Genomic DNA, 22,979 nt, shown 5'->3' on the forward strand with positions numbered 1-22,979 from the left:
ATAGGGAAAGGGAAGAAGGAGAGGAAGAGCGAATAGAGAATTAGAAATAGTCCGTAGGTAAGCGGGGTCGGTTGCTATAGCAACTAGTCTGTTTAGGTCCTAGGAATTCGAAACACATTTCGGACATATGCCGGCTATATACGCCGGCTATATTACCTTATACGTAAACGCTTCGTCTCCTTAAAGCTGCTCTAAGCCTATATACGTTTCCGCTTCTCGACCCGGTATCGCCTTCTGCCTCCGCCCTCCTCCTCTTCGTTATCGCTAATTAGGGTTTCGCTTAGACTAAATTTCGCATTCTCTTCGCGCTCTTAGGTTTCTTCGATCTTAAGGTTTTCTAATTCCTCGATCAACTCCTTTAGTATAATCTTTAGTAACCTGCCTTAGCGATTCTAGTAGAGGAGATAGTATCGGAATACTATAATAGATTCGAAGGTAGTAGGCGAGTATGTTCGATTAAAGCGGCCCTAGTAACGAGCGATACTAAAAGACCTCTTATAGCCTATGCCTACGCTCGGGATAGCGAGGACGTCCCGAGCGACCGACGCTATCGTTAGAAACTTAGGCTCTAACCGCTGCTATATAGCGAGAATATCGTCTCCGAATTCGTCTAGAAGACCGGTAAGATCTAGAGATTATTAGCCCTCTTTCCGAGCCTACGGGTTTGTACTTACTCGCGCGCCGATAGAGATCGAACTCTTCTTTATTTACTTTAGTAGTTGCTTCCTCTTCTGCCTCTACTTCCTGCCTACGAAATAGGTATAATGTCGGAGCCTTCTAAACCTTCTTTTTCTTTATAGGAGCTACATTTAGACTAGTTTCTTTCCGACGCTCGTAGAACATCTTTTCTAGAATAGTCCAGTAATGCTTCGGCTATACCTCGTCCGCCTTCTATTCCGGCCTCTGCTAGTATATATCCTTTTCTACCGGGTTAAGTAAGCACGCAACGCTATAGATATCCCCGAACGAGTTAAAGGTAGCACTATAATATTTATGCAACTTAGTATAGGAGGTGTCTATAGCTTTCGTTATAGCTACTTTCTAGGGAACGCTCTTCCTAGCTAGCTTAGCTACGGTTTCCTCGAGCTCGTTAAAGAGCTAGTTATAGTACGTAAAGACAAGGTAGATCGTCGGTCCTCGGGTTCTTCTAATCGTAGTAGTAACCTTCGCGTAATGCTTATTAATATCGACGAGATACTCTGCTTAGCGCTATTCGGCGGCGGTAAGGCCGAGCTACTTAATACCCTCGGAACTCTAATAGATCTCGAGAGCGGTACGTAAAGTACATCCCCTCGTAACTATATAGAAAGTCGAATCGAACCGGGTCTTAACGTCTTAGGTAAAACGGAGTGGGCGCTAAGGAGGCCGCTTTTGCTATCGCTTATTCTATGCGATATTCTAGGCATCGGTTTTAGGGCGCTCGATTAGGTTCTTTTAAATAGCCTCGAATCGGTTATATCTCTATAAGCTCGAGTTCGTATATATTGCTAGACGACGAAGCTAGAGAAAAAGAGTTAGAACTATACTAGGTTGCCGGCTATAGGTGCCGGCTACGGACAAAAGTCATACCTTATACAAAACGAGAGCGAGGCTCTCTGCCTTATCCCGTCTTATTGCTATAATAAGTTTCTCGACTTTCGACTTTGCTTTATCCTTATCTAGGATCTTCTGTTAGTCGTCGTTTAATAGTGCAATTTTAAGCGTCTTAAAGAGGGCTCGGATCGCGATTTGAACTATATAAGCGAGGTAGGGAAACTTCTATAGGGATGTAACTAGCAACGACGTCGGCTCCGATTTAATAGGGCTAGGGCTATTAATAGGCTCCTCTTTATCGTTATTATCGTACGTATTGTCGTACGTATCCGGAATCGTAGCGAGCTTAACATTCGGAAGATTAAGCTAGATTGTAGACCTTATAATCTCCTCTACGCACTCGACCCTATCGATATAATTAGTAATTTCAAAGACATATACGAGTGAATTGTATATATAACGCCTTATACAATGTTCGATTATTACTAGCGTTGTCCGTAGTAATCGAGATCAGTTTCGTTGTTACACTAACCCTATCTATTGCCGTATAGACAAGCTTCGCTATATCCTTACTAGTATAGGAACCTAGAATTTCAGGGAATCCGATTATAAGTTCCTAGAGTTTCTAATCCGAATTGATAAAGTATAGCATAATCGAGAGGAAGGAGGCTCTTATAGTCCGGCTTAACTAGCTATCGATAGCAATAGCTACTCGGCGAGTATTACGGAGGATCTCCCGAATGTCGTCTAACGTAGCCTCTTTGTTCTTTTCGAACATAATACGCTAGGTTGTCGCGCCGAGAAATAGGGGAGGGTAGTTTGTAAGATATAGGTATATCTTCTATATAGACTCCCTTTCGTAGAAGTCTTCCGGAAGACCGTTTGTAGCTAGCATTTCGTTTGCTAGTTGCTTAAAGTCTTCGGGGGAGAAATCGGTAGCCTTTAATCCTAGAGCTTCCTTAAGCGTAGCCTATAATAATTAGCTAGATCTCTACGGTTGATTTAGGTAGCCGGAATCTGTAGCCGGTAGCTATAGCCGGTAGCTATAGCCGGCATTTTAGAAGACATACCTCTTTCTAGAACGCTATATCTATATTAACTCTCCTCTCTCCTTAAGATTCCCGACACCGTTTAGAATAGAGATGGTTCGTAGGCGATGAGTTCCTATCCCCTAGTTTCGGGTATTTTAAGATTGAACCGTAGAAGTTATAGACAATTACTAGTTAACCTTTAAGTCGAGAAGTCGTATAACGGTGCAATACCCCCTCTATAAAGAACTTCTAGAATGTATCCGTTCGCTCCTTACTCCCCTATCGCATCGAGTACTTCCGGAGTTTACACTCCTTCGAACGTAAGTATAAAGGGAACTATATCTTATAGACCTATTGATTAAACTGCTCTATATACTCGGGTTTCTAAAGATACGCCTAGCTAGCCTTTTCGAAGATTTCCGGGTTAATACTCGATGTTCTTATATCTCCGAATAACCTTCTGCTTAGACTCCGTAAAGGTAAGGACTAGGTAGTAGTACCCTATAATGAATTCCTACTACTAGGATTCGGAGAGGATGAATCTAGCCCTAATCGTAGTCTAGGACTCGATAGGCTCGAAGGTGAGTATGCGACCTCCTCTCGACGTTGTCGCAATCTCGCTCGTATACTAGACTGTTTCGACTGTCGTCTCGTTATTACCCTTCCTAGTGTAGCGCCTAGTGTATATACAATGTCGGTCGGTATGTTTTGAGGTTTCGTACGGTAAGGTAAGGACTTAGGAGTAGTAGATGTGTACTAGTAGCTGTAGAGAAACACCCTTTCTTTTATAGCATCGTATCGTTAGGAACAGCTAGGCAGTAAATAGCTAGCTACCTTTTTTTTTTGTTTCCTAGCTACCTAACTACTAGATTTTTTTTCCTAGCTACCCTAGCTAGCCTAACTACTAGAATTTCTTTCCTAGCCACCCTAACTACCTAAATTTTGCCTTCTATACGGCGGCTCTCTCCTACTAACGGAACCGAGCTACTGTACCTAACGAATCCAAGCTCGTTTTTAGTCTCAATCTATCCTCTTTCGGCATAAGACACTCGATAAGCAAATGCTTAGGCCGAGTCTAACTACGAAACCCAAGACTAACTAATAGCTCTATTAACTAATCCTAATCCTCGAACTCCTTCCGCTTCTTAGTAAAGACCTTAAAGAGCGCTCGAGCTTCTTCGGGTGCCTACGGAGTAGTCGAGATAAAGCCGTATCGCTGAAATAGGTAATCCTTCGGAGGCTTATATAGAGATTTAGAGAATTCTAACGCTAACCTATCCTACTAGCAGCTTAGATTCCGGATACAAGCCCTCTCTGCCTTAGTAAAGATTTTATATAGCAGTAGCACTCTGCCTTCGAGAAACGCTTTCTGTTTAACTGTTAGTATCTGCCGGCTACGAACGCCGGCTATATATACCGAGCATAGAATAATTACCTGTACCCCTTCCTCCTATAGTAACACTTCTGCCGTCCCTAGATACCTAGCCCCGATCGCATTAATCGCAAGCTACTTTGCCTTTATAGACGCAAAGGCTTCGCTCTAATACTAATAAAGAAACTTCTACTCTATATCGAGGATATAAAGACGACTAGTCTCGATTCCAATCCTTGCTAGCTTTTCGTAGTAGCTTTGACTATGATTTTCTAGATTAATAGGACTTATACCTTAGCCCTTTACTAGTATCTCGTCTCTTTAACTGTACTCGATCTACTCCTAGCGCTTATCGTCTATAGCGTTAGGCCCTAAGACTACACCTATTACTAGATCGACGTATAGTATCTCCTCGCTTTTTTCAGTTCCTTTATTCGTAGTATTAAGCTCTGTCGCGGCATCCTAAACTCTAGCATTATTGTTCTCGGCTATCTAAACATCTCCGTTACTATCGGTCGTATCGATAGAGGTAGCGACTATAGGTCTGAATGCTATTAGTTAACGTATTAAAGAAAAATATGCCGGCTACAGCTGCCGGCTACGGCTGCCGGCTATAACTGCTAGCTACGGCCGCTAGCTAGATTGACTTACGCTGCTAGAACTTTACGCTCGAAAACTAGCCGCAATTCTTTCCTCCTCTTAGCCTTCTCTTAGATTGTCTTCTTATTCTAACCTTCACTTTTTTCTATAGGCGCTAGCTATCGATAGAATGCCTTATTCCGCGCCTTTCTTCTCTTATCCTTAGCTCTTTTATCCTTATCTATCTTGTCCTTTCTCTCGCGGTCTCGTACGGAATTCTTCTTCGTAGAGTACTCCTCTTTAGTCTTGCGCTTTTTAGTTAGACGCTTAGGCAAAACAAACTCGCGGTCTTTAGTTCTATCTTCTGTTTAGCGCGCGGCGCGCTTCTCTCTTGCTATTATAAGGGAAAGGGGCGGGGGCGCAGCGTATAGTAGTTATTGTCGGTATAGGTATAGAGGAAGAAGTTGAAAGTGTAAGAATATCGTAAAGCCTTAATTGTTGCCGCCTACGTAACGTTATATAGGTGAGCTTTCGCAACTACGGTAACTACGCCCCGGCAATAGCAACTACGCCCTAGCAACGGCAACTACGCCCTAGCAACGGCAACCACGCCCTAGCAACGGTAATAAAGCGTAGTAAATACAACCTAGTAACTATTATAGCCGGCAATCGTAGCCGGCAGTCGAATAAGAGTGTCCTTGTAGTAAAACCACGCCCTAGCAACGGCAACTACGCCCTAGCAACGGCAACTACGCCTAGTAAATGTAACAGAGTTACTATTATAGCCGGCAATCGTAGCCGGTAGTCGAATAAGAGTGTCCTTATAGTAAAACTAATATAGTCTCTAGTTTAAACTAGGAATCTATATAGTTCGAAAAAACCAAACCGGAACTAGGGAGCTAGTTCGCCGCTAAGAAACCAAACTATATACGTTTAGTAGTTCGGAAACCGAACTACTACGGGGTCTAGTACTTTGCGAAGGGCCTCGAGTTAGTCTAGTTAAAAAAGAAGGGTAGTGCTACTATCTATTCTTTCGAGGAGCGGCGAGAACTTAGTAATAAGAAGTCGTATATAAGTAGGCTTAGCGAGGAAGTCTTTCGGATCGCTCTACTTAAGGACCTCTAAGTGTTAGTTTAGTATCTAGCGATATATTAAGAATTAGTATGTTTAGATAGGCGGAAAGCTATAGAAGTAGGCTTAGCTAAATTAGTATAACTTAACGCGTATACGTCGTAGCGACTTAATTCTTAGTTCGCTATATTCGGAAATAGTAGCGCTACAAGCTCTAAGTGTTGCTTTAGTCAATTTCGCGTGTCGCGTTATATTAGTATTTTAATAGCTGTAAGCACTAAGAAACAAGACGGTTTGGCTTTAGGCCTTTAGGCAAAGGATTAGGTAGAGTAGTATATGATTGGTTGCTCGGAAGTCGGCAAATGAACCCTAAATTATGCTATCACGTGCAATTCGAACCAATTCACCACCGCGGAACGTAATCCTTAATGCACAAAGGCCTGAACGGAGGTAGCTGTCGACCCCGACCTTTCACTCTTATTGCCTTAAAGACAACATGCCATCTCGCAAGGAAGCTGAGAGCGAAGTGAGGTCGTGGGGCTTCAACCACGTCTTCACATGGTCTGGTAGAGTAACAGAGATGATATCCACTGCCCATTGCTAACCACAACATCCGTGCTTGTAGATGGGCCGTAAGTTCATAAGACCACAGCATTGGGCTGGAGCTGATACGCAAGAGAAATGCCTACTACTCTCCTCACCGACATGCCGGGCTCACGACCCATTTGATCCTCGATGGCGAGTTGACGATCACATACCCTGATGATGCGAAGCCAACGAAAGAAACATTTGGTCCAGGGGCGCGAGTAGACGTCGATGCAAACAGAAAGCACGAAGTGGTGCGTTACCCTTCCTCCGACAGCAGCTAGCATGAGCTGATCTTGGCTCAGTGGATGGGCAAGGAGGGCTGTACTTATGTGATTGGAGAATAGAGTGGATTGCGATAGGGAGAGACGTGTGCAGAAGACAGAACATGCAAGATCCATGAGATACATGAACAAATGATTGATGATTCTTCCTGCATTCTGTTGGAACAGAACAGAAGCCCTAGGAGTGTGTTCACACGATGACCGGACAGTTGAGAGCGTTAGCTGCCGGGCGACGGCGCGAGTTGGCTGCCGAATTCAAGAGCTGAGAATCGTTGGCTCAAAAGTGCGAGGGCTATTGATAATGCTGCTCCTATCTGTCGTAGCAACGCAGGAGCAAAATGTCTAATAGACAGCGGAGGGTTCTGCTAGCTGGGGGATTTTGTTTGGCAACATTGTCCCACCAGTGCTTCAATCTTCCGCGTGTGATTCGTACGGACGAGTTCACATGCTTCGCGCATTCTTCTGACTGACCGCACTCCCTCACTTTCGTTGCCACGGCACTGGCGCTATTTCTCATGCGACGCACGGCCAACTCAACTTCCACTTCCACTTCCACTGCCGAGACTCCAGAATTCAGCATTTCCAAAAGCCTCGACCGTCGCGACTTCCTCTCCGCAGAACGAGGTGTGACAAAGCGCCTGCCTCAGCTAAACGGTTGACGTTGACCTACCTTCATCTTCGACTTCGCCGCGATACACAAACACAACATCCACAGCAACCATCATAACTACATCCCTCGCTGGATGCAAACATTCCTTCGAGATGGTGCCGCCACCCACCAACACCTACTACTGCATACCACCGCCACCATTGCCGGAATTTTACGACAGTAGCACTCGACGACCGCCTCCATTGCTTGAGTCTGAGACCACCATAACTTCAAGACCGGCGGCAATGGCTGCGAATGGTGCCGACCGTGGGTGGCGCTACGTCGACATCAAGAAGACTACGAGGACGCCAGCATCCTCGCCTTCAGCTGCTCGAGACCGCGACGTGCCTCCACTCGCCGTATACCACATCTGTCGAATCTGCCTTCGACCCAGAAGTGAGCGGTATCATCGCGACCATCCCATCCCGGCCGATGGTGTGCCACCGCCTCCGGGTATTTGCAGAAGATGCCGGGTCGCACCAGCAGAAGATCTCCAAGATGTCGAAGAGGTCACTAAGAAGCGCGAGAGCAACGTGATTCGAGTGGGTGTAGGATGCTTGGTGCCTGATGAGGACGCCTTCACGAAATCCGAAATGCGCGACACACGCGCTCGTCGTGCCATGAGCGAGGCTACCTACGCCGAACTCGAGCCAGTTCGAGATCGTAATACAACGATCTATGAAACCGCCTGCCCTATAAAATGCGACCCAAGCCCACCGAGAGAACGAGAGGAGACCATTTATCGTCACATTCATGAAGTCATCCCACCGCGTCCCCTCCGATCGCCTGTCCGACAAGCACCAGCATATACCGCACAGGATTTTTCTGGTGCTGCCGAAGCTTCTCTTGCGCAGCAACAGGTTATCGTGGATGCAGATACTTACGAAGCCACAGCTGGCTCATCGCCCTGGACGAGATCAATCCGAATACCGCCACCGCCGCCTTCAAATGCACGTCAGGAGTTGCTGCGTTCGGAGCTCGTAGACTGCCAGCAAGAGCGTCAGGCGTCGACACGGCGCAGCGTTTCTAGTCGGCGGCTTCCAACAGGGTTTACGGAAGCTGATCAGACTAAGACGTCTGCAGCCACTCAATCGTCAACTTCAACATCAAGTTCCTCATCATCAAGTTCTTCGTCATCAAGTTCTTCATCATCTAATTCTCAGCCACGAGAGCGATCGGAGGCAGAGATTCGTAGACTCGCTAGAGACGAAGTCGAGCGGTATCGTCGCTTGGAGCGAAAGTTGGAGAAACATCCAAGTCCATATGCGCATGGCAGAATGGTCGAAGTCAAGAGAGTTCCAGTCGAACGTCGAATCGAGCTTGAGAAGGACATCCCTGTGCAGATGCCTTGGTCCCGGCCAGAACTAGGACGAAAAGACTCCCGACTGGAACCTGAGCGGGAGATTGAAGAAGTGGTCATCGAACGCAGCCGCAAACAGGATAAGCCAACTATGCGTGAAGTACCCTTGCCGGATTCGAGCACCTCATCTGGTTCATCAAGCACTTCATCTGAGAAAACGCGCTGGCCAACAGCGGCATACGAACCGTCAGCGAGACCACGCCAAGGTCAAGTTAAGTCAGGTTCCGAACGAGTCAAGATGGTTGTCGAGCAGAAAAACCAGGTCTCCGCGGAGATCAGAACAAAAGGAAGCTTGCCATATCCTGAGGATGAGCGCTCTCTTGCCGCTACCATGCCTTCGCCTACCTCGCATGTCTCACGCTCAGGACGCACATCGAAGGCGGCGACTAGTCGCAAGGATGATGGCGAATACGAGTACGTGGTGCGCAAGGTGCAATCATATAGTCGATCACCAACACGCGGACGCTACGATCAGCGTGAGACGACCGAACGATACGTACATCGCACTAGGCCGGGAGAAGAAGGCGTATTACCAGAAGCGACTGCTAGCAACCAGCGAGGTCGCCGTCCAAGTGATGCCTCTAGTCGAGTGCACTTCTCTAAGAAGGTTGAGATCTCGCCAACGCCACCGAACAGTAATGCAAGCTCTCGAGAGTTCCGCGACTTCGCTCGGCGGAGAAAAGGGAGTCGAGAACGTAAGGAGGATCTGATAGCAGAGTATGAGCGTAGGGGCCGCTTGCGTAACCGAGATACCTATCTCGTCGAAGATGACCGGGACCGCACGCCTCGCCCGGGTCGGAGCCAGCGGGAGCGAGAAGATGATGCTCCTGAGTCCTCAACGACATCCTCATCGACGTCCGAATCGAAGTCTGATGAGAGTGCCGATGTTGACGATCAACGTGAGATGCGGAGGCGCGCACCCATCAGGGGAAGTTCACGAAGAAGGCTACCTGACGATCTGACGCGACGATCACGCATTGACGATGATCTTCTTGTCTGGGATGGGAGCACGAATAGTGAAGACAGCGAGGAATATGTGCAAGAGGCAGACTATCGACAATGGCGAGCGAAGTAGGACAATCCGTCATCAAGAAGGAGGTCACAAAGTGCGGTGCCATACAGATACATCCGTTATCCGGCTGACTCGCGGCGGAAGTATGAAACGCGAAGTAAGCAGAAGAAGAAGCAAAAGAATGGATTCTTGGTCGATACCGGGGAGCTGATGATGAAGGGGGCGGGGGAACTGATGAACATCCACTGGGCTTGAGATAGCTTGGACTATTCTGATTGTGGATGTTTGGTCAATGAGCCTTCTAACCTGAGAATATTTACGACAGCCTGCTGAAATGAAACCTCAGTATATTTATGAACCCTCTCAAAATTCTCGACCGCCATTGGGGTGGTCTCGTGGTAGCAGTCTACGCAAGTATCCTTTGCACCTCCGTAAACGCTGCAGCTGACAATCCAATCCGTCCAGAATCTATCGCTTCTTCCTGACTCCTAAACCTCACTATCATTTTTTTTCTTTTCACAATAACCATCATCTTTGAAAAAAAAACCAATCAACTTTTGTTTTCTTTATCAGTCAAGAGATGCATTCCTCTACGCCAAACCCTCTATGCTTCATATAGATTAAAAGCCTTTGTGTCTCCATTTAGTAAAAGATCTTGAATATACGTGCTCTAGAGGAACGATGACTTCGCCGCTACCGTTATTAAGAAGCGTTCTTCCTATTCTCAGCCACGTCTCTTACATACCGCCTGGATCGAAAGTTATGAGAGCTAAGGGCTTCGGGAAGGGGCTTTTTGCTCCCTAAAGCGTTTTTAGAACACACAGCCTAGAAGGTCGAGATATTAGAGCTAGATCTCGTCAACGAGAAGTCTGAGAGAGAAGTGCTTGCTATTTTAGTTAATGTTGTTATCTAAACGGATCAAGATTTACTATCTAGCTAGGTGTTAGAGGTTGGTCGTGACTGGAACACGGTCAAGGGATACAACCATTTTAGGCGCCTTCATCATTGATTTCGAAGGCCCGGTATCCTTCAACAGCGCCTCGCCGACCTAGATTTTTTCGCAGCGCAAGAAAGTACTGGCTAGAGCAAGCGTTCGTGGCACTGCATTCCATATTCGCTCTGATACTGCTATACCTGATTTTGGCAAGCCTACTAGGCATTGTCATCTCATCTCGACTCTGGTATTTTCATCTCGTACTCCGGAAGTGGAAATTTGGAATCACTCGCAATGTTCGCAAACTTCCACACTCCGCTCCAGGCAATGAACCAGAACACGGTCCTAAGAGTGCTGATGCCCCAACTTGACTGTGGATTGAGCAGGGCTGGTGCTTTGCCGCCAAGTGGGATTTTTTGAGTCTTCTTTATAAAGTCCTTGAGCAAAGCGTGGTGTTTTTCAAATGCAGTATTCGGATCGTCGGGGTTGGCAGCAAGCTCGCCAGCGATGATGTAGGCTCCAAGAATGGCACATAATGTCCCAGCGCCGGTCACTCCACTTGGGGCGTACGCTGCATCGCCGACTAGGGCACATCGTCCGTTATGCCACTTGTCAAGCTTGATCTGAGCGGTTTGAACGAAGTAGAAGTCCTGGGTCTTTTGCATCTCTTCGATAATGCGAGGTGCAAGTGGCCCTGGGAAGTCTGCAAATGCTTCGGCTAATGCTTTCTTTTGCTCATCTTTCGTGCCATCAGCTACAGCTTTCAGCTTTTCATCCGGGACTGTCTGGATCGCATAGCCAGACACCTTTTTGGTCTTCTCGTCGACAGGCCTCACGATTATCGATCTGCCCTTGGTCGCATGCTGCCACCTTGAATTCGGAAAGTCTTCTGAAGTACCAGTAATCGAGAAGAAGGCACCACATTGGTCGACGGGCCTGAAAGCCTTAGCGCTCGTCTCTGGGTCGAATATCATATCGCGAAGCCGCGATTTCACGCCATCTGCGCCGATCACCGCAGCAAACGACTCCGTCTTCCCATCATCGGACAGCACCACAGTGACATCCTTCTCAGTCTGACGAAGCTCAGACACCGTGCATCCATACCGATATCTCACATTCGGTATGCTACCAGCGGCTTCTGCTAAGATCTTGGAAAGCTTCCCGCGCGTGATCTCGATCTCTTGTGTCAGACTCAAGCTCTTCCATCCTTCTTCTGCCTTCGCTGCTTGGCTCGCTACTGGTAAGACGGCAACATTCGTGGAATCTTCGTTTAAAATAGCGAAGCCCGCCTCTCCGGTCGTATTTGCCCTGATCTCTTGCTCAACTCCCATGCGTTTGACAATGTCTAAGGCCGGTCCGGTGATGTCAATGCCCTGGCCGTATGCGAAGCGAGATGTGGATCGTTCTGCTACTGTTACGTCGAAGCCTGCCTTGCCTAACCAAAAAGCTGCTACTGAGCCGGCCGGGCCACCGCCTATGATGAGAATGCGGCGCGAAGTTGGTGCCATGGACGCGGTCTGTATGATTATCTCCAAATGAATAGTGCTTGTATTACCGGGTTATGGGTATTGGCAATGCCGTCTCGCGGCCATCTGCCATTTTTATGTATGCCATTGTCTGAACTCGAAAGCCCGTACGGCGAACTCTCACCGATCCAATATGTCATATACGGCGAACAATTGCGGCCCCTTCGCCGGATTTAAGCTCCTCGATCGTCATTGTTGACGATCGATCCTACCAGAAGCCTGGTGACTGGTGAAGCGTCGATGGGCTGGCTGGGTGCTCTGCCTGACGTTCTTTAGAAAGTACGGGAGCACTTTGGCACATTGTGTGCAACTATTATTTTTTGTTGGAAAAAGCGACTAGAACCTTCGCTATTATAATATAGATAAGCATTGTACTATATCTATACTCCACTATATCTGAGATACCAAAACTAAGAATTATTTAACTATAGAAAGTACTAGTATTATTTACTATAAAATACTAGTAGATACAATTTAGAAGCTATACGCGATTTATAAGTAGTATATAACTCTAGTGAGATTATTTTGTAATAGCTATATTTAAAAGTCAGCTATAAATCTAGTAAAGATCCGAAGTCGAGAGTCCTAGGATAGATAATAGCCTAGTATATCCTTATTACTTAAAAATCTAGTAACAATATACAGCTACATAGAAAGTAAAATAGCAATTCTATCTATAACTCTTATGATATACTAGTGTTTGATAGTATAGCGCCGTTAGGAAGGGCGTGAGAAACCCCCGCTCCTAGCGTCCAGGCCCTTTTGCATGCCACTAGCTTGTGTACGTCTTGGCAGTTTTTCAAATAGCAACCGCCAACATCAAGTCTATTGAGAGATGAACAGTCCAATGGCAGCCGCCAGCAAGTAACATCTTTTTCCCACATAAGAAGCTCGTCCGACCAGATGATGGCAGATGGCGCACGCGAAGCACGCGCCGAGTGGCTCTGGTCTCGTCGCTGTGCTTCTGATCACACGTTCGCGCCCTGGTCCCAAATTGGTCTTCCATTGCCCGGAGCGACCACACTTGCCGCCAAAGCGCAGGCGAAGAGATGATCCTGACTCCGACGACAGTTCAGAGTCTGAAGACGATGAAGATGAGAAGGCGTCTGAAGTGACCGCCAAAGGCAATAATCCTATCGCAGCACCGATGAAAGGCAATCGATATGTGCTGCCTGACGAAGCAAATCCAGATCTGAAGGACGACAATATAATTGATGGTGCGTCAAAAGTCTTGGGCCACTCTGTAGAAAGCCTGGAGAAAGTCCTTTCGCCAGGAAGATGGAGCGATCGGAAGAAATTTGAAATTAATCTCGATGGTCTCAATTTCCTTGGTCACCCTATATATGCAGCCGAAGATGGACTTTGGGGTCCAAGCCGTTCGGGTCATTCGGCGCTAAAGGCGCCTGAGAAGTCTGGGAGTAAGGACAATCAGGATGCATTGGACCTGGACATTGACGGTCTTAACCTCACTTCACCAAAACCTCCCAGCACGAATCACGGCCGAGATCGTGACTTTACACATTTTCCCGACAGCCTTGACGCGCAAAATGATCTTCCATTTGGCACTTCAGTGGAGACAACGTCGAGCGCGGATTCAGGGAGCCAGATCGAGCAAATCAACATGTTCCAGGTCGTGTTCGTGACGCGTGGAGCTGGACCACCAGCGCAGAAGGAGGCTAAGAGTATCTACAGCGATGTTGCCAAGAGATTGAACGAAGCCCTCGAATACTGTCAGCGGCAAGCAGACTATGTTGCAAGAGAGAGCAGAATGCTGCTTACCATGCGCTCTAAGCAGAAGGATGATCATTATATCGACGGAGCCAACCTTTGGCAGCGAATGGTGGAAGGAAGTGAGCTTGCTTGGGCACTCAAGGAAGTGTTTGAAAAGATCTCGACCGGGAACGTGGCTGGAATCCGACTTAACGGCATGAATATGAGTCTCCATCTCGAAAGCTTGGCCAAGGATCCTTGCTTCAAGAAGGCCGAGCTCGGGCCGCTGTCTGCATTGTTGCTACTTGAACCCAAGGAGATACTCCTACGAGAGCTTGCTCATCCAGACGCCAGTCTTCTGGCCACGTTCATCCGTGAATGTACTCCTGCAAAGAACCTCACCAAAAAAGCTTTACATCTCAACATTTCACTGCAGGAAGTACTTCACATGAGTTCGCATCTGGTCAAATGGCGCAAAGCTCAAGTCTTATCACAGCCACTCAATGCTCGAAATACGTACGTGGTCTCGCCAGATGCTCCTCTCCATGACTTGGAGCAGCACATCTCTGCCTACCACAAGCTGTTCCCGACGCTACCGAACCTACCCAACATGCTCAAAGTGTTGAGTGGTCGACCTATCAAGTATGGACTGCTTATACCAAGTAGGGACCACAGAACTGCATACATGGACATCTTGTCATACCTTGTTCGGCATGGTTTTGTTGTGCAATTGAGAACATATGGCTGGTTGAAGATCTCCAAAGGGGTACTGGACAGAGCTAAACCAAGAGAACTACCACTAACGAGAACACCTGTTGCTGCGCGCGGTCTGCTATCGCCACGATCCCGCGCCGTGGACGAAGACGCTGTCAGTGTGACCTCCGATCGTACAGCTGTAGCTTCACCATCGACGATATCGAGCAGAGATGGAAAGAGGCTCAGCTCAGGCACACAGGTGCCCGTGTCCGATGAGTCAAAACCGAAAGATGATTTTGTCATTGTCTTAAAGCCCACAGAGCCTAGTGATGCGGAAGCGAAACTTTTGATTGCCTTGCGGGCGACCTTTGGGGATGGCGAAATGAAGGACTATTTCGATGCTCTTCTAAAGTATTTCGATGGCGAACATGCATTTGAGGAGATTGCAGCACGAGAAGGACTGAAAAGGGCGCGGGTTGAGGAATGGCTTGCGGAGTTGGACGCCAACGACCATCTCATGACTGTACGGTATATTTGAGAGGATGATGGAGCCACAATTGTGGCTATCACGGTCTGTGGTCTGCAGAGATTGCTCTCGAAGGCCATCCAGAAATTTTGGGGCCTGGTCCCGCCGCAGGCTTTGGAATTCACATCGAAGCCGTACTTGCCATCGTGAAGCGGCACCTTGTCCACTACCCAGCTAAGCATGTGGGACATTTCAGCGACGGTTTCGAGCGAGACGAAGAGACCATCAAAGAAAAGATAAGATTCGACTGGCACCTGTTGATTTCGTCCTGCAGAGACTATGCAAACTAGTCAACTCTGATGAACGTTATCCTGAAGATGTGCCTGCCTGTTGGTTCGGAGGGGCGCCATCATGCGATACGCACGATAACGTGTAGTTTTGATAGCGTCGAACGACAGAACAGTGAAGCCGCCGATCGATTGAAGTTAGAGCAAGAAAATCGTCTCCTGAAAGAGCAAGTAAAGGATCTCGAAGCCAGGGTTTGTGATTTGAAGTCGGGTGGGCGAGGAACTGAAGTGGCTCTCGAAAGCGGCCATTTCTGCCGCGACCCGTACGACCCATTATAGACGGTCGGTGAAAGGGAAATGAGCTTCGAGATGGTTGTACTATTAGGTCGGCTGCCATTGTTGGTGGAGATAATCGAAGTTGAAGGCTATGCATCCTAAATATGTATCTCTTCGCAACTCAACAACGGCCTTGCTGACCTCGCCGTTTTGGAACTACAGCTCTTATCGGGCCTTATTATCGAGCCTTTTCAACGAACGTCCATGCAGCGAACAGCGGGTGAAATCAGCGAGCAGCCACTAGCAACAGAGGATTTAAGCAGTTGTCCATATCTTTGTACTCAGTCATCTCTTAGACTGGTCTTCAGCTCCGTACAGCATACAAAACTGGGCCCTCCAAGTTGCAGACCAGAGATGTGTCCCGGCAGGAGACAGTATAGCTTGAGGGAACTGTCAGGCTAGCAAGACTCGGGCAGGGCGAGAAAGGTATCATTAACAAGCCCAAGCGGTGACTACCAGCGTAGTTGTATTGACTGATCATCTCCGCCCGACGCCGAGAAGTGAGTATTGCAAAGCGGAGCGAGCAAGTTGCATATGAGTTGAAGTCGCGTCGGCGCGCACGGGCCGCACTTGCCCCACGCCAAGAGTTCGCGGCTGGCTTGAAATTTGGACGGTGTCGTGGAAAACACCTCCACTGCTGCTTCGACATCAGCATCGACATCGAGCATAATGGCGTACGACGACCTACTCAAGCTCATTGAGTCGCTTCCAACGGACCAATGGGGTCCACCAACCACGACCGAAACGACCCTCAATGGCGTTCCTTACGCCCCCTTCTCCAAAGGCGACAAGCTAGGCCGTATGGCGGACTGGACAGCGGAGGGCAAGGACCGTGAGGGACGTGGCGGAAGGCAACAGTTCAATAACCGATACCGCGACCAGATTTACGGTGCCGGTCCAGGCGGTCTGCAGACTGCATTCGCGATAGAAGGAACGAACGAGGAGAACACATTCAGCCTTGTCGACCGCACACAGCCAACGCGCTCAAGAGGCTTCGGCGGACGTGGCAGCGCTGTGTTTGGCCGGGGTCGCGGTGGACAGCGTGGAGCAGCCAACCAGCGCGGAGGCAGAGGCACTTTCACCCGAGTGCAGGGAAGAGGCGGACAGCAGTATAACGACCGCGGTGGCCGAGGTGGACGCAGAGGCGGTAGATTCGGCTGGAAAGACTATGACAAGCCACAGCGCAACCGTGAAGCATCTGTCCAACCAAAGGATACCTGGCGCGTGTTGGAGGAGATCGACTTCAGTCGTCTCTCCAAGCTCAATCTCGATACTGGCGAAGGCGAGGACCTCGACGACTATGGTTTCCTCTACCACTACGACCGCTCATACGACAAACAGCCAGGTGCGCCGACTTCTGTGCGCAAGCTGACTGTGCTCGAACGCGCCGCCTACAACGTTACCACATCTTCAGATCCTGTCATTCAAGAGCTCGCTGATAAAGACGAGGCCACCGTATTCGCTGCTGATAACATCCTCTCTATGCTCATGTGCGCACCTCGAAGTGTCTACAGTTGGGATATAATTCTGCGTAAAGAGGGCAACAAGGTCTTCATCGACAAGAGAGAGGGCAGCAGCCTCGACATGGTCACTGTCAACGAGAACGCGGCAGATGCACCCCTGGAGATGAGTGAGGGCAACAAAGACCAGATCAACAGTCCAGGAGCTCTCAAGGAGGAGGCTACCCATATCAACAATGTCTTCCCACTTCAAGTCGTCCAGGAGTCGGAAAGCATGAAGAGAGACATGAACCACGAGCACCCATTCTACAATGCCGACGAAGAGACCGACCCACCAGCTTCCAAGGCGTACAGGTACCGAAGATTCGACCTTTCGTTGGAAGCAGATGCCGAGCCATTGCACTTGATCGTGCGATCCGAACTTGATGCTGTTGCGAAGAACAACATCAGTGGAGAGGACCAGTTCTTGACCATACACGCTCTCAATGAGTTCGACAACAAGGCACAAGGATCGGGTGGCGCCCTCGACTGGCGCAGCAAGCTTGCCAGTCAACGTGGTGCAGTGGTCGCCACAGAGATGAAGAACAACAGCTGCAAGCTCGCCCGATGGACCACGCAGTCGATCCTGGCCAAAGCGGATCTGATGAAGCTTGGGTAAGTCCAAACTCACTTTTCGACTCCGCAAGCGAAGGCGGATGTCCACAATCGAACCAAAATTTCAGAATTACGTACTAACATTGTCGTTCTAGATTCGTCTCTCGTGCGAACCCCAAGTCGACCTCCGAGCACGTCATCCTGGGCGTATTGGGCTACAAGCCACGCGAGTTTGCTTCACAAATGAACCTCAACCTCAACAACGGTTGGGCTATCGTTCGTACCTTCGTTGACATGGTCATGAAGGAGGCAGACGGCAAGTACGTGCTTGTGAAGGACCCCAACAAGCCAACTATTCGCTTGTACCAAGTGCCTCTCAACACCTTCGAGGAGGACGATATCGAGGAGATGAGCGTGGTGCCTGAGGGCGGCGATGACGAGTAGGGAGGAAGCGCGAGTCCTACGATCATTTGCATGTGATAGAGTGATATGAGGTGTTGCTAGACCTCACTTCATGAATGAAATAAACGCATCTCGCTCTTGCCGAAGAAGAGACTGTGCCATTCTACCGAATCTCCATTGCTTTGTCCACACTGCTCAGACGGAGCGAGGACATGTGGTGGACCAAGACAAGCCTCATCTGTGTCAGTGGGAGTGTGTAAGGGCTAAAACGAAGCTCGCGAGCATAGCATACGCAACGCGGCGGAGTCGCGTCTCTCTTGTCGATTCCAAGTCTTCAGGTTCGCAATGATCTATGCCTGCAAATTGTGACGATGCCTCCACCTGCTTTCAGCTCCTACGCTCGCCATGTTTTTGCGCGTTGCTTCATGCAAGATCTCGCCATGAAAGCTAAAGAGAGTTTGAACCATGTTGTTTTTCAAGAAAGAAGATCTATCGGGTCTGTATCTCACCCTGTTTCGAGGTGACCACTACGCTGCCTACCATCTCGTGCCTGTGAGCCATGACTCCTCTCCTCTCGCGCTGGCTTCCACTTCCTCGTTCAATCTAGTCGTAGGGAAAATTCGTTTTGTTCTCTGTGTAATCGTCGTAGATTGGTAGAGTTCTGCGGTCTGAGATGATCGAGGATGTCTCGGATGACGATGATGCGTCGGACGTTCGGACGTTTTGCTGTGCTTGTTGCTCATTACTCTAGTTGAGGCGGACGGCCGTCGCTGAGCAATGTCTAGAAAATTCGTCGGTCTTTCTGCCTTGAGCTGGAGCTCCATCACGCTGAGCTAGCAAACAGTGAGAAGTCTCGCAGAAGGAGCCCTAGGAATCGTAACGCTCAGCTCTTTCTTCGCAAAGTCCCATTGCAGCCCCGTAACAAGACGTTTCGGATACAGCGTACAAAAGCTCGCATGCTCGGGCGCCTCAGGAACCGGGAAAGAAAAGGTGTCGGGCCCACCTCGTCTCCATACTGCCAGGTACATCACGCGGTCTGTTCTGAGCCCCAAGACCAACCAGTCCTGATGCCAAGCGTGAAGTCCAATGGGCCAGAAAGGCACAGAATTTGGAATATCGGCGCGAATAGACTTGTAGACATCGGAAGCCTCAATCACTAGTTGCAATTGGCTTTCGCTCAACAGGTCGATTCGTCCGCTAATGTAAAGTCTTCCCCATTAGGCTATTCACCATGCACAGTGCGATGAGATCGTCATGGTACTCAGGCTGTGGTAATGCCCAGCTCGCACTCTGCTCGGGTGTCAAGGCGGTAAGGATGTTGGCTGAGATGGCCGCATAGATGACTGGATCGGTCTGATCACTAGTCGACTGAATGCTGTGCGTAGCAAGCGTATGATAGTCGAGTCGTTGGCCGCCGCTCGAGCATGATTCAATCACGAGATCTGGAAAGCGATCGTAAATACCATTGACCCAGGCCATATACGCTCGACGATGCTCGAACATGCCATCTCCCGGGCTGGAGGCGTTGCAATCTGTGCCCTGTGTTACATCGACGTTGGCGTCGAATTTGAAGTATTGCACGCCGAGACCAGTGATCAAACCGTCAATGATCTTATCTAATCGAGTCGTCACAGCCGTGTGACGAAAATCAAGATGATACCTGCTCTGCTCGACAACTCTCCTGCCTAGTCTTTGGAAAAAAGCTCCATCCGGCAAAGCTACAGCAACAGGACTCTTGACCCCAACGACCTCAGGCTCCATCCAGAGCCCTGGCTTCATCCTGGCGTCTCTGATGCTATCAAGGACAAATTCGAGGCCTCGTGGAAATCGCACTCTGGAGGGCTTCCACTCTCCTACGGAATCCCACCAGTCATCAACATCCGCATACCACCCAGCATCAATGCAGAAATACTCAGCACCAGAACGTATTGCAGGTTCGATCAAAGCCAAGACTTTCTCTTCGTTCGGATCTCCGTCTAAACAATTCATGTAGTCGTTGAACACAACTAGAAGGGTATCATTATCTGCATGCCTTCGTTACATGCATCGTCGGTATCGTGTGAAGGCATCGAATGCATCCTCCGTCTTACTAGACACTACGGCATCGAAGTTGATTACTAAGTACTTACTAATCAGTGCCTGTAATTATAATCATAGTCAATAGTAAGTAAATAATTAGTAATCATAATCACGTAATTATATAATTAGTACCTATAGTAATGCTTAGGGTTAAGAAGGAGGTTATTTTACAAGCCGTCGTCGTCGTTACTAGCGCTAGAGACTAAATACGAGGCTAGCAATAGTAGTAGTCCTTCTTCCGCCTCTTCTAAAGCAGCTAATTCTAATAGCACCTTAGTAACCCCTATTCTTGTCTAATTCTTCGAGTACTTATTTATACGAATATAGTTACTACTTATACGTATACGGTCCTATCTAGTAGTACGGCGGCTTATACTAAAGGTCCTCTTAGACTTAGCGGACATAGCGAAGGCCGACAATGTATTAATAGCTAGTTGCTATAGTGCTAGATCGCAGGTCTTCCGCTACTAAACCTACTAGTTAATAGGACTTATAAGAACAGGCTTCTCGCTAACTAGTAGCAGTGCTATTAGACTAGCGTATATAAAGGCCTCGAAGGGGTCCTTATTAGTAGCAATAAGGTCGGTCTAAGACTTAATTTGCTAGCGTTTAAGGTCCGAGAGCCCTTCGAATAAGCGTTACAGTATAGACTATAGTTAATAGCTTCCGAGGCGTGCTTTATAATCGTTCTAAAGTGCTCTTAAACGCGATAGTAAGGTATCTACGTCGACTATAGAGCGGCCTTAAAGCTAAGCAAGTCGCCGAGTTAGATATAGTAGTATTATAGTAACGTAGAGAGGGCTCTTCTAGTTAAGGCTATAGTACTTATTAAATAGCACCCTTACAAGGTTAATAGACCGAATAAGGACTATTCTATACTTATTCTCGGCGGCCGAGCGACTAAAGTGGCTTCTTAGATATTCTATAGACTCTTAATATATATCGAAGGTAATAGCGTTGCCTTCTAGCCGAAGAGTAACCTCTTTAAATAGATTAAGGAACCTCCGAGTATACGCAAGGACCTTCTAGTCGTCCTTAGCTAAGCTAAACTCGCGGAGGTATAGTATTCTATCGAAGAAGGTATTTAGAATAGGCCTTGTTTGAATAGCCTCTTCTATTATAAGAAGCTAACTATTCTATCGTGTCTCGCTAGGGATCTTTAGAGTTGTATATAGCAATTAAGGCTAGGCTTTATAGACCTCTTAGAAGATGTTATAGTTATCGTTCTTACGTAGAAGCTTAGCGAGTGCGAATAGCCGCTATAGTAGACCTTGTTTAACGAAGGAGTTAACGTCTATATTAAGCTATCTAGAAATAGATACGCTATTACTGTCGGTAGTTAGCACTGTTTAACTAAACTCCTCGCTTTCCGCGGCCTCTACGTCCTTTATAAACATAAAGGCTATTATTATACGGTTAAGAATGTAGCTAATATAGCGTAACCGACGGTCCTTCTAGTACGAGTGCCCTTGCGAGTCTATAAAGCGCTTAATAGCTAGGCTAAGCGTATTGTTGTTAGAGCCGCTATTAGTCGTTATCTAGCCTAGTTTGCTAGCGATTTAGAAGGTTAAGAAGTATAGAAGAACGGCCTCTATAAGGAAGTCGCTAGTATAAGAACTAGGCGGTAGATATAGTATATCTAGTAGTATTTAGACTAGTTAACCGCGTAGATTGATATACTAGCAATTAATAGCCTAGAAGAACTTATAGCCGTATTGTAACTTCTATATATTAGTATAGAAGTGAAGACAGCTAAGCGCTTCTAATAGTGCTATTTTAACTCGTTCTCGCTAACTCTCGAAGTTGTATAGAATACGAGGATACAGTAAAGTATAGCTCTTTAAAAGGACGTGTTCTACTATTAGCTAGTAACCGGCCCTATACACCTAGGCTAAGTTTTAAGCCTATATAAGAGGCCTCCTTCTATATTGTAGATAGAGCACTAACCTCGTATAGCACATTGTTTATATTACACTTCTATAATGCCTATATTGTAGGGCTCTAGTTATTAGCCTAAGCAACCGTCTTGTTATCCTATTATGCTAAACATAACTACCTATATTGCTATAGGTTATATTACCCTCGGTAGCCTATATTATTACTAGTAGTAGTAGTAGTAGTGTTAGTTTCCGTCCTTTATTAGAGCCGAAGGTAGGGCTATCTCTTTATATCTAATAGGTTCGGGTATATTAAAGGTAGTCTCTAGGTACGAATAGCTATAACCGAAGCGAGGGTACGATAAGAGCCTACGATACGGACGATACCGAAGTATCTTAAGGGGCTATTACGACAAGTAGAGAAACCTCTTAACGAGGGCATCGCTTTAACCCCGAAAAGCTACAAACCCTTAGGACTGTTATAGCTTAGGGCCTAGTCTATAGCTATAGCTAGCTTCTAAGGACTCGGCTCCGGGTCGAAGACCTATTTAGTACCGCTTGCTCGAGATAAGCCCCGCCTAAGGAGGAGATAGACTAATTACCTATCGGCCTTGCTTAGTTTACTAAGACTATTAATTAATAGCAAATACGGCTTGCAGGTCGGATAGCCGGGGAGTCCCCTATTAATCGGGTAGGGCGTTCCTAGATTCGCAGCCTCGCTTAGATAGTACTTAGCCTTCTACTAAAAAAAAAGAAGGCTACCGCCCCCCCGCCTAGCTAAAGGAGATACAAGCTAGTTTCTAGGATCTAGGTGTAAATAGAGATTGCAGTCTCTCCCTCCGAGCGGCTTTCGTCTAATACTAAACTAAGCTCCTAGAGGTAGTTAGGCGACCCCTAGGAGGCTAAATCCTAATGCTATCCCGAAGGTAATACTAGGAGAAACAGCCTAATACACTATTCTCTCGCGTAGCAACATTACAACAAACCAAACAAACTAAAGACACTAAAAACACGTTTATATAGCATTTTATTGCGACTTTATATAGTATTTTATTTTAACAATTTTACTAACAATCGAATAAGCTCTAGCTCTAGCGAAAACGAGCATTAAGAATTAGCGGAATCCTCTAAATCCA

At 47.5% G+C, this 22,979-nt stretch overlaps 7 protein-coding genes across 7 annotated transcripts; 4 read left to right on the top strand and 3 right to left on the bottom strand.

Annotated features, from left to right (window-relative positions):
- Positions 1-6,082: 6,082 nt before the first annotated feature.
- MYCFIDRAFT_44516 (uncharacterized protein) lies at positions 6,083-6,518 on the top strand (the record flags this gene model as incomplete). The annotated part of the gene is made up of 3 exons (XM_007921781.1): positions 6,083-6,157; positions 6,264-6,425; positions 6,477-6,518. 3 exons carry the CDS (start codon positions 6,083-6,085, stop codon positions 6,516-6,518), a joined length of 279 nt encoding a protein of 92 aa, XP_007919972.1.
- A 699-nt stretch (positions 6,519-7,217) lies between these two features.
- On the top strand, positions 7,218-9,539 carry MYCFIDRAFT_191701 (uncharacterized protein; the record flags this gene model as incomplete). Its single annotated transcript, XM_007922528.1, has 1 exon — positions 7,218-9,539. The coding sequence occupies one exon, from the start codon at positions 7,218-7,220 to the stop codon at positions 9,537-9,539; it is 2,322 nt and encodes a 773-aa protein (XP_007920719.1).
- A 24-nt stretch (positions 9,540-9,563) lies between these two features.
- On the bottom strand, positions 9,564-10,062 carry MYCFIDRAFT_169046 (uncharacterized protein; the record flags this gene model as incomplete). Its single annotated transcript, XM_007922529.1, has 5 exons — positions 9,564-9,747; positions 9,783-9,868; positions 9,904-9,920; positions 9,976-10,008; positions 10,032-10,062. 5 exons carry the CDS (start codon positions 10,060-10,062, stop codon positions 9,564-9,566), a joined length of 351 nt encoding a protein of 116 aa, XP_007920720.1.
- A 581-nt stretch (positions 10,063-10,643) lies between these two features.
- On the bottom strand, positions 10,644-11,918 carry MYCFIDRAFT_125783 (uncharacterized protein; the record flags this gene model as incomplete). The annotated part of the gene is made up of 2 exons (XM_007922530.1): positions 10,644-11,627; positions 11,658-11,918. The coding sequence occupies 2 exons, from the start codon at positions 11,916-11,918 to the stop codon at positions 10,644-10,646; spliced, it is 1,245 nt and encodes a 414-aa protein (XP_007920721.1).
- A 931-nt stretch (positions 11,919-12,849) lies between these two features.
- MYCFIDRAFT_84218 (uncharacterized protein) lies at positions 12,850-14,880 on the top strand (the record flags this gene model as incomplete). The annotated part of the gene is made up of 2 exons (XM_007922383.1): positions 12,850-13,153; positions 13,286-14,880. The coding sequence occupies 2 exons, from the start codon at positions 12,850-12,852 to the stop codon at positions 14,878-14,880; spliced, it is 1,899 nt and encodes a 632-aa protein (XP_007920574.1).
- A 1,220-nt stretch (positions 14,881-16,100) lies between these two features.
- MYCFIDRAFT_72557 (uncharacterized protein) lies at positions 16,101-18,028 on the top strand (the record flags this gene model as incomplete). Its single annotated transcript, XM_007922147.1, has 2 exons — positions 16,101-17,545; positions 17,641-18,028. 2 exons carry the CDS (start codon positions 16,101-16,103, stop codon positions 17,927-17,929), a joined length of 1,734 nt encoding a protein of 577 aa, XP_007920338.1. The 3' UTR covers positions 17,930-18,028.
- A 1,056-nt stretch (positions 18,029-19,084) lies between these two features.
- MYCFIDRAFT_191705 (glycoside hydrolase family 36 protein) lies at positions 19,085-19,876 on the bottom strand (the record flags this gene model as incomplete). The annotated part of the gene is made up of 1 exon (XM_007922531.1): positions 19,085-19,876. One exon carries the CDS (start codon positions 19,874-19,876, stop codon positions 19,085-19,087), a length of 792 nt encoding a protein of 263 aa, XP_007920722.1.
- Between the last annotated feature and the right edge of the window lie 3,103 nt (positions 19,877-22,979).

The sequence above is a fragment of the Pseudocercospora fijiensis genome (assembly GCF_000340215.1).
Source record: "Pseudocercospora fijiensis CIRAD86 unplaced genomic scaffold MYCFIscaffold_1, whole genome shotgun sequence".
Taxonomy (NCBI): Eukaryota; Fungi; Ascomycota; class Dothideomycetes; order Mycosphaerellales; family Mycosphaerellaceae; genus Pseudocercospora; species Pseudocercospora fijiensis.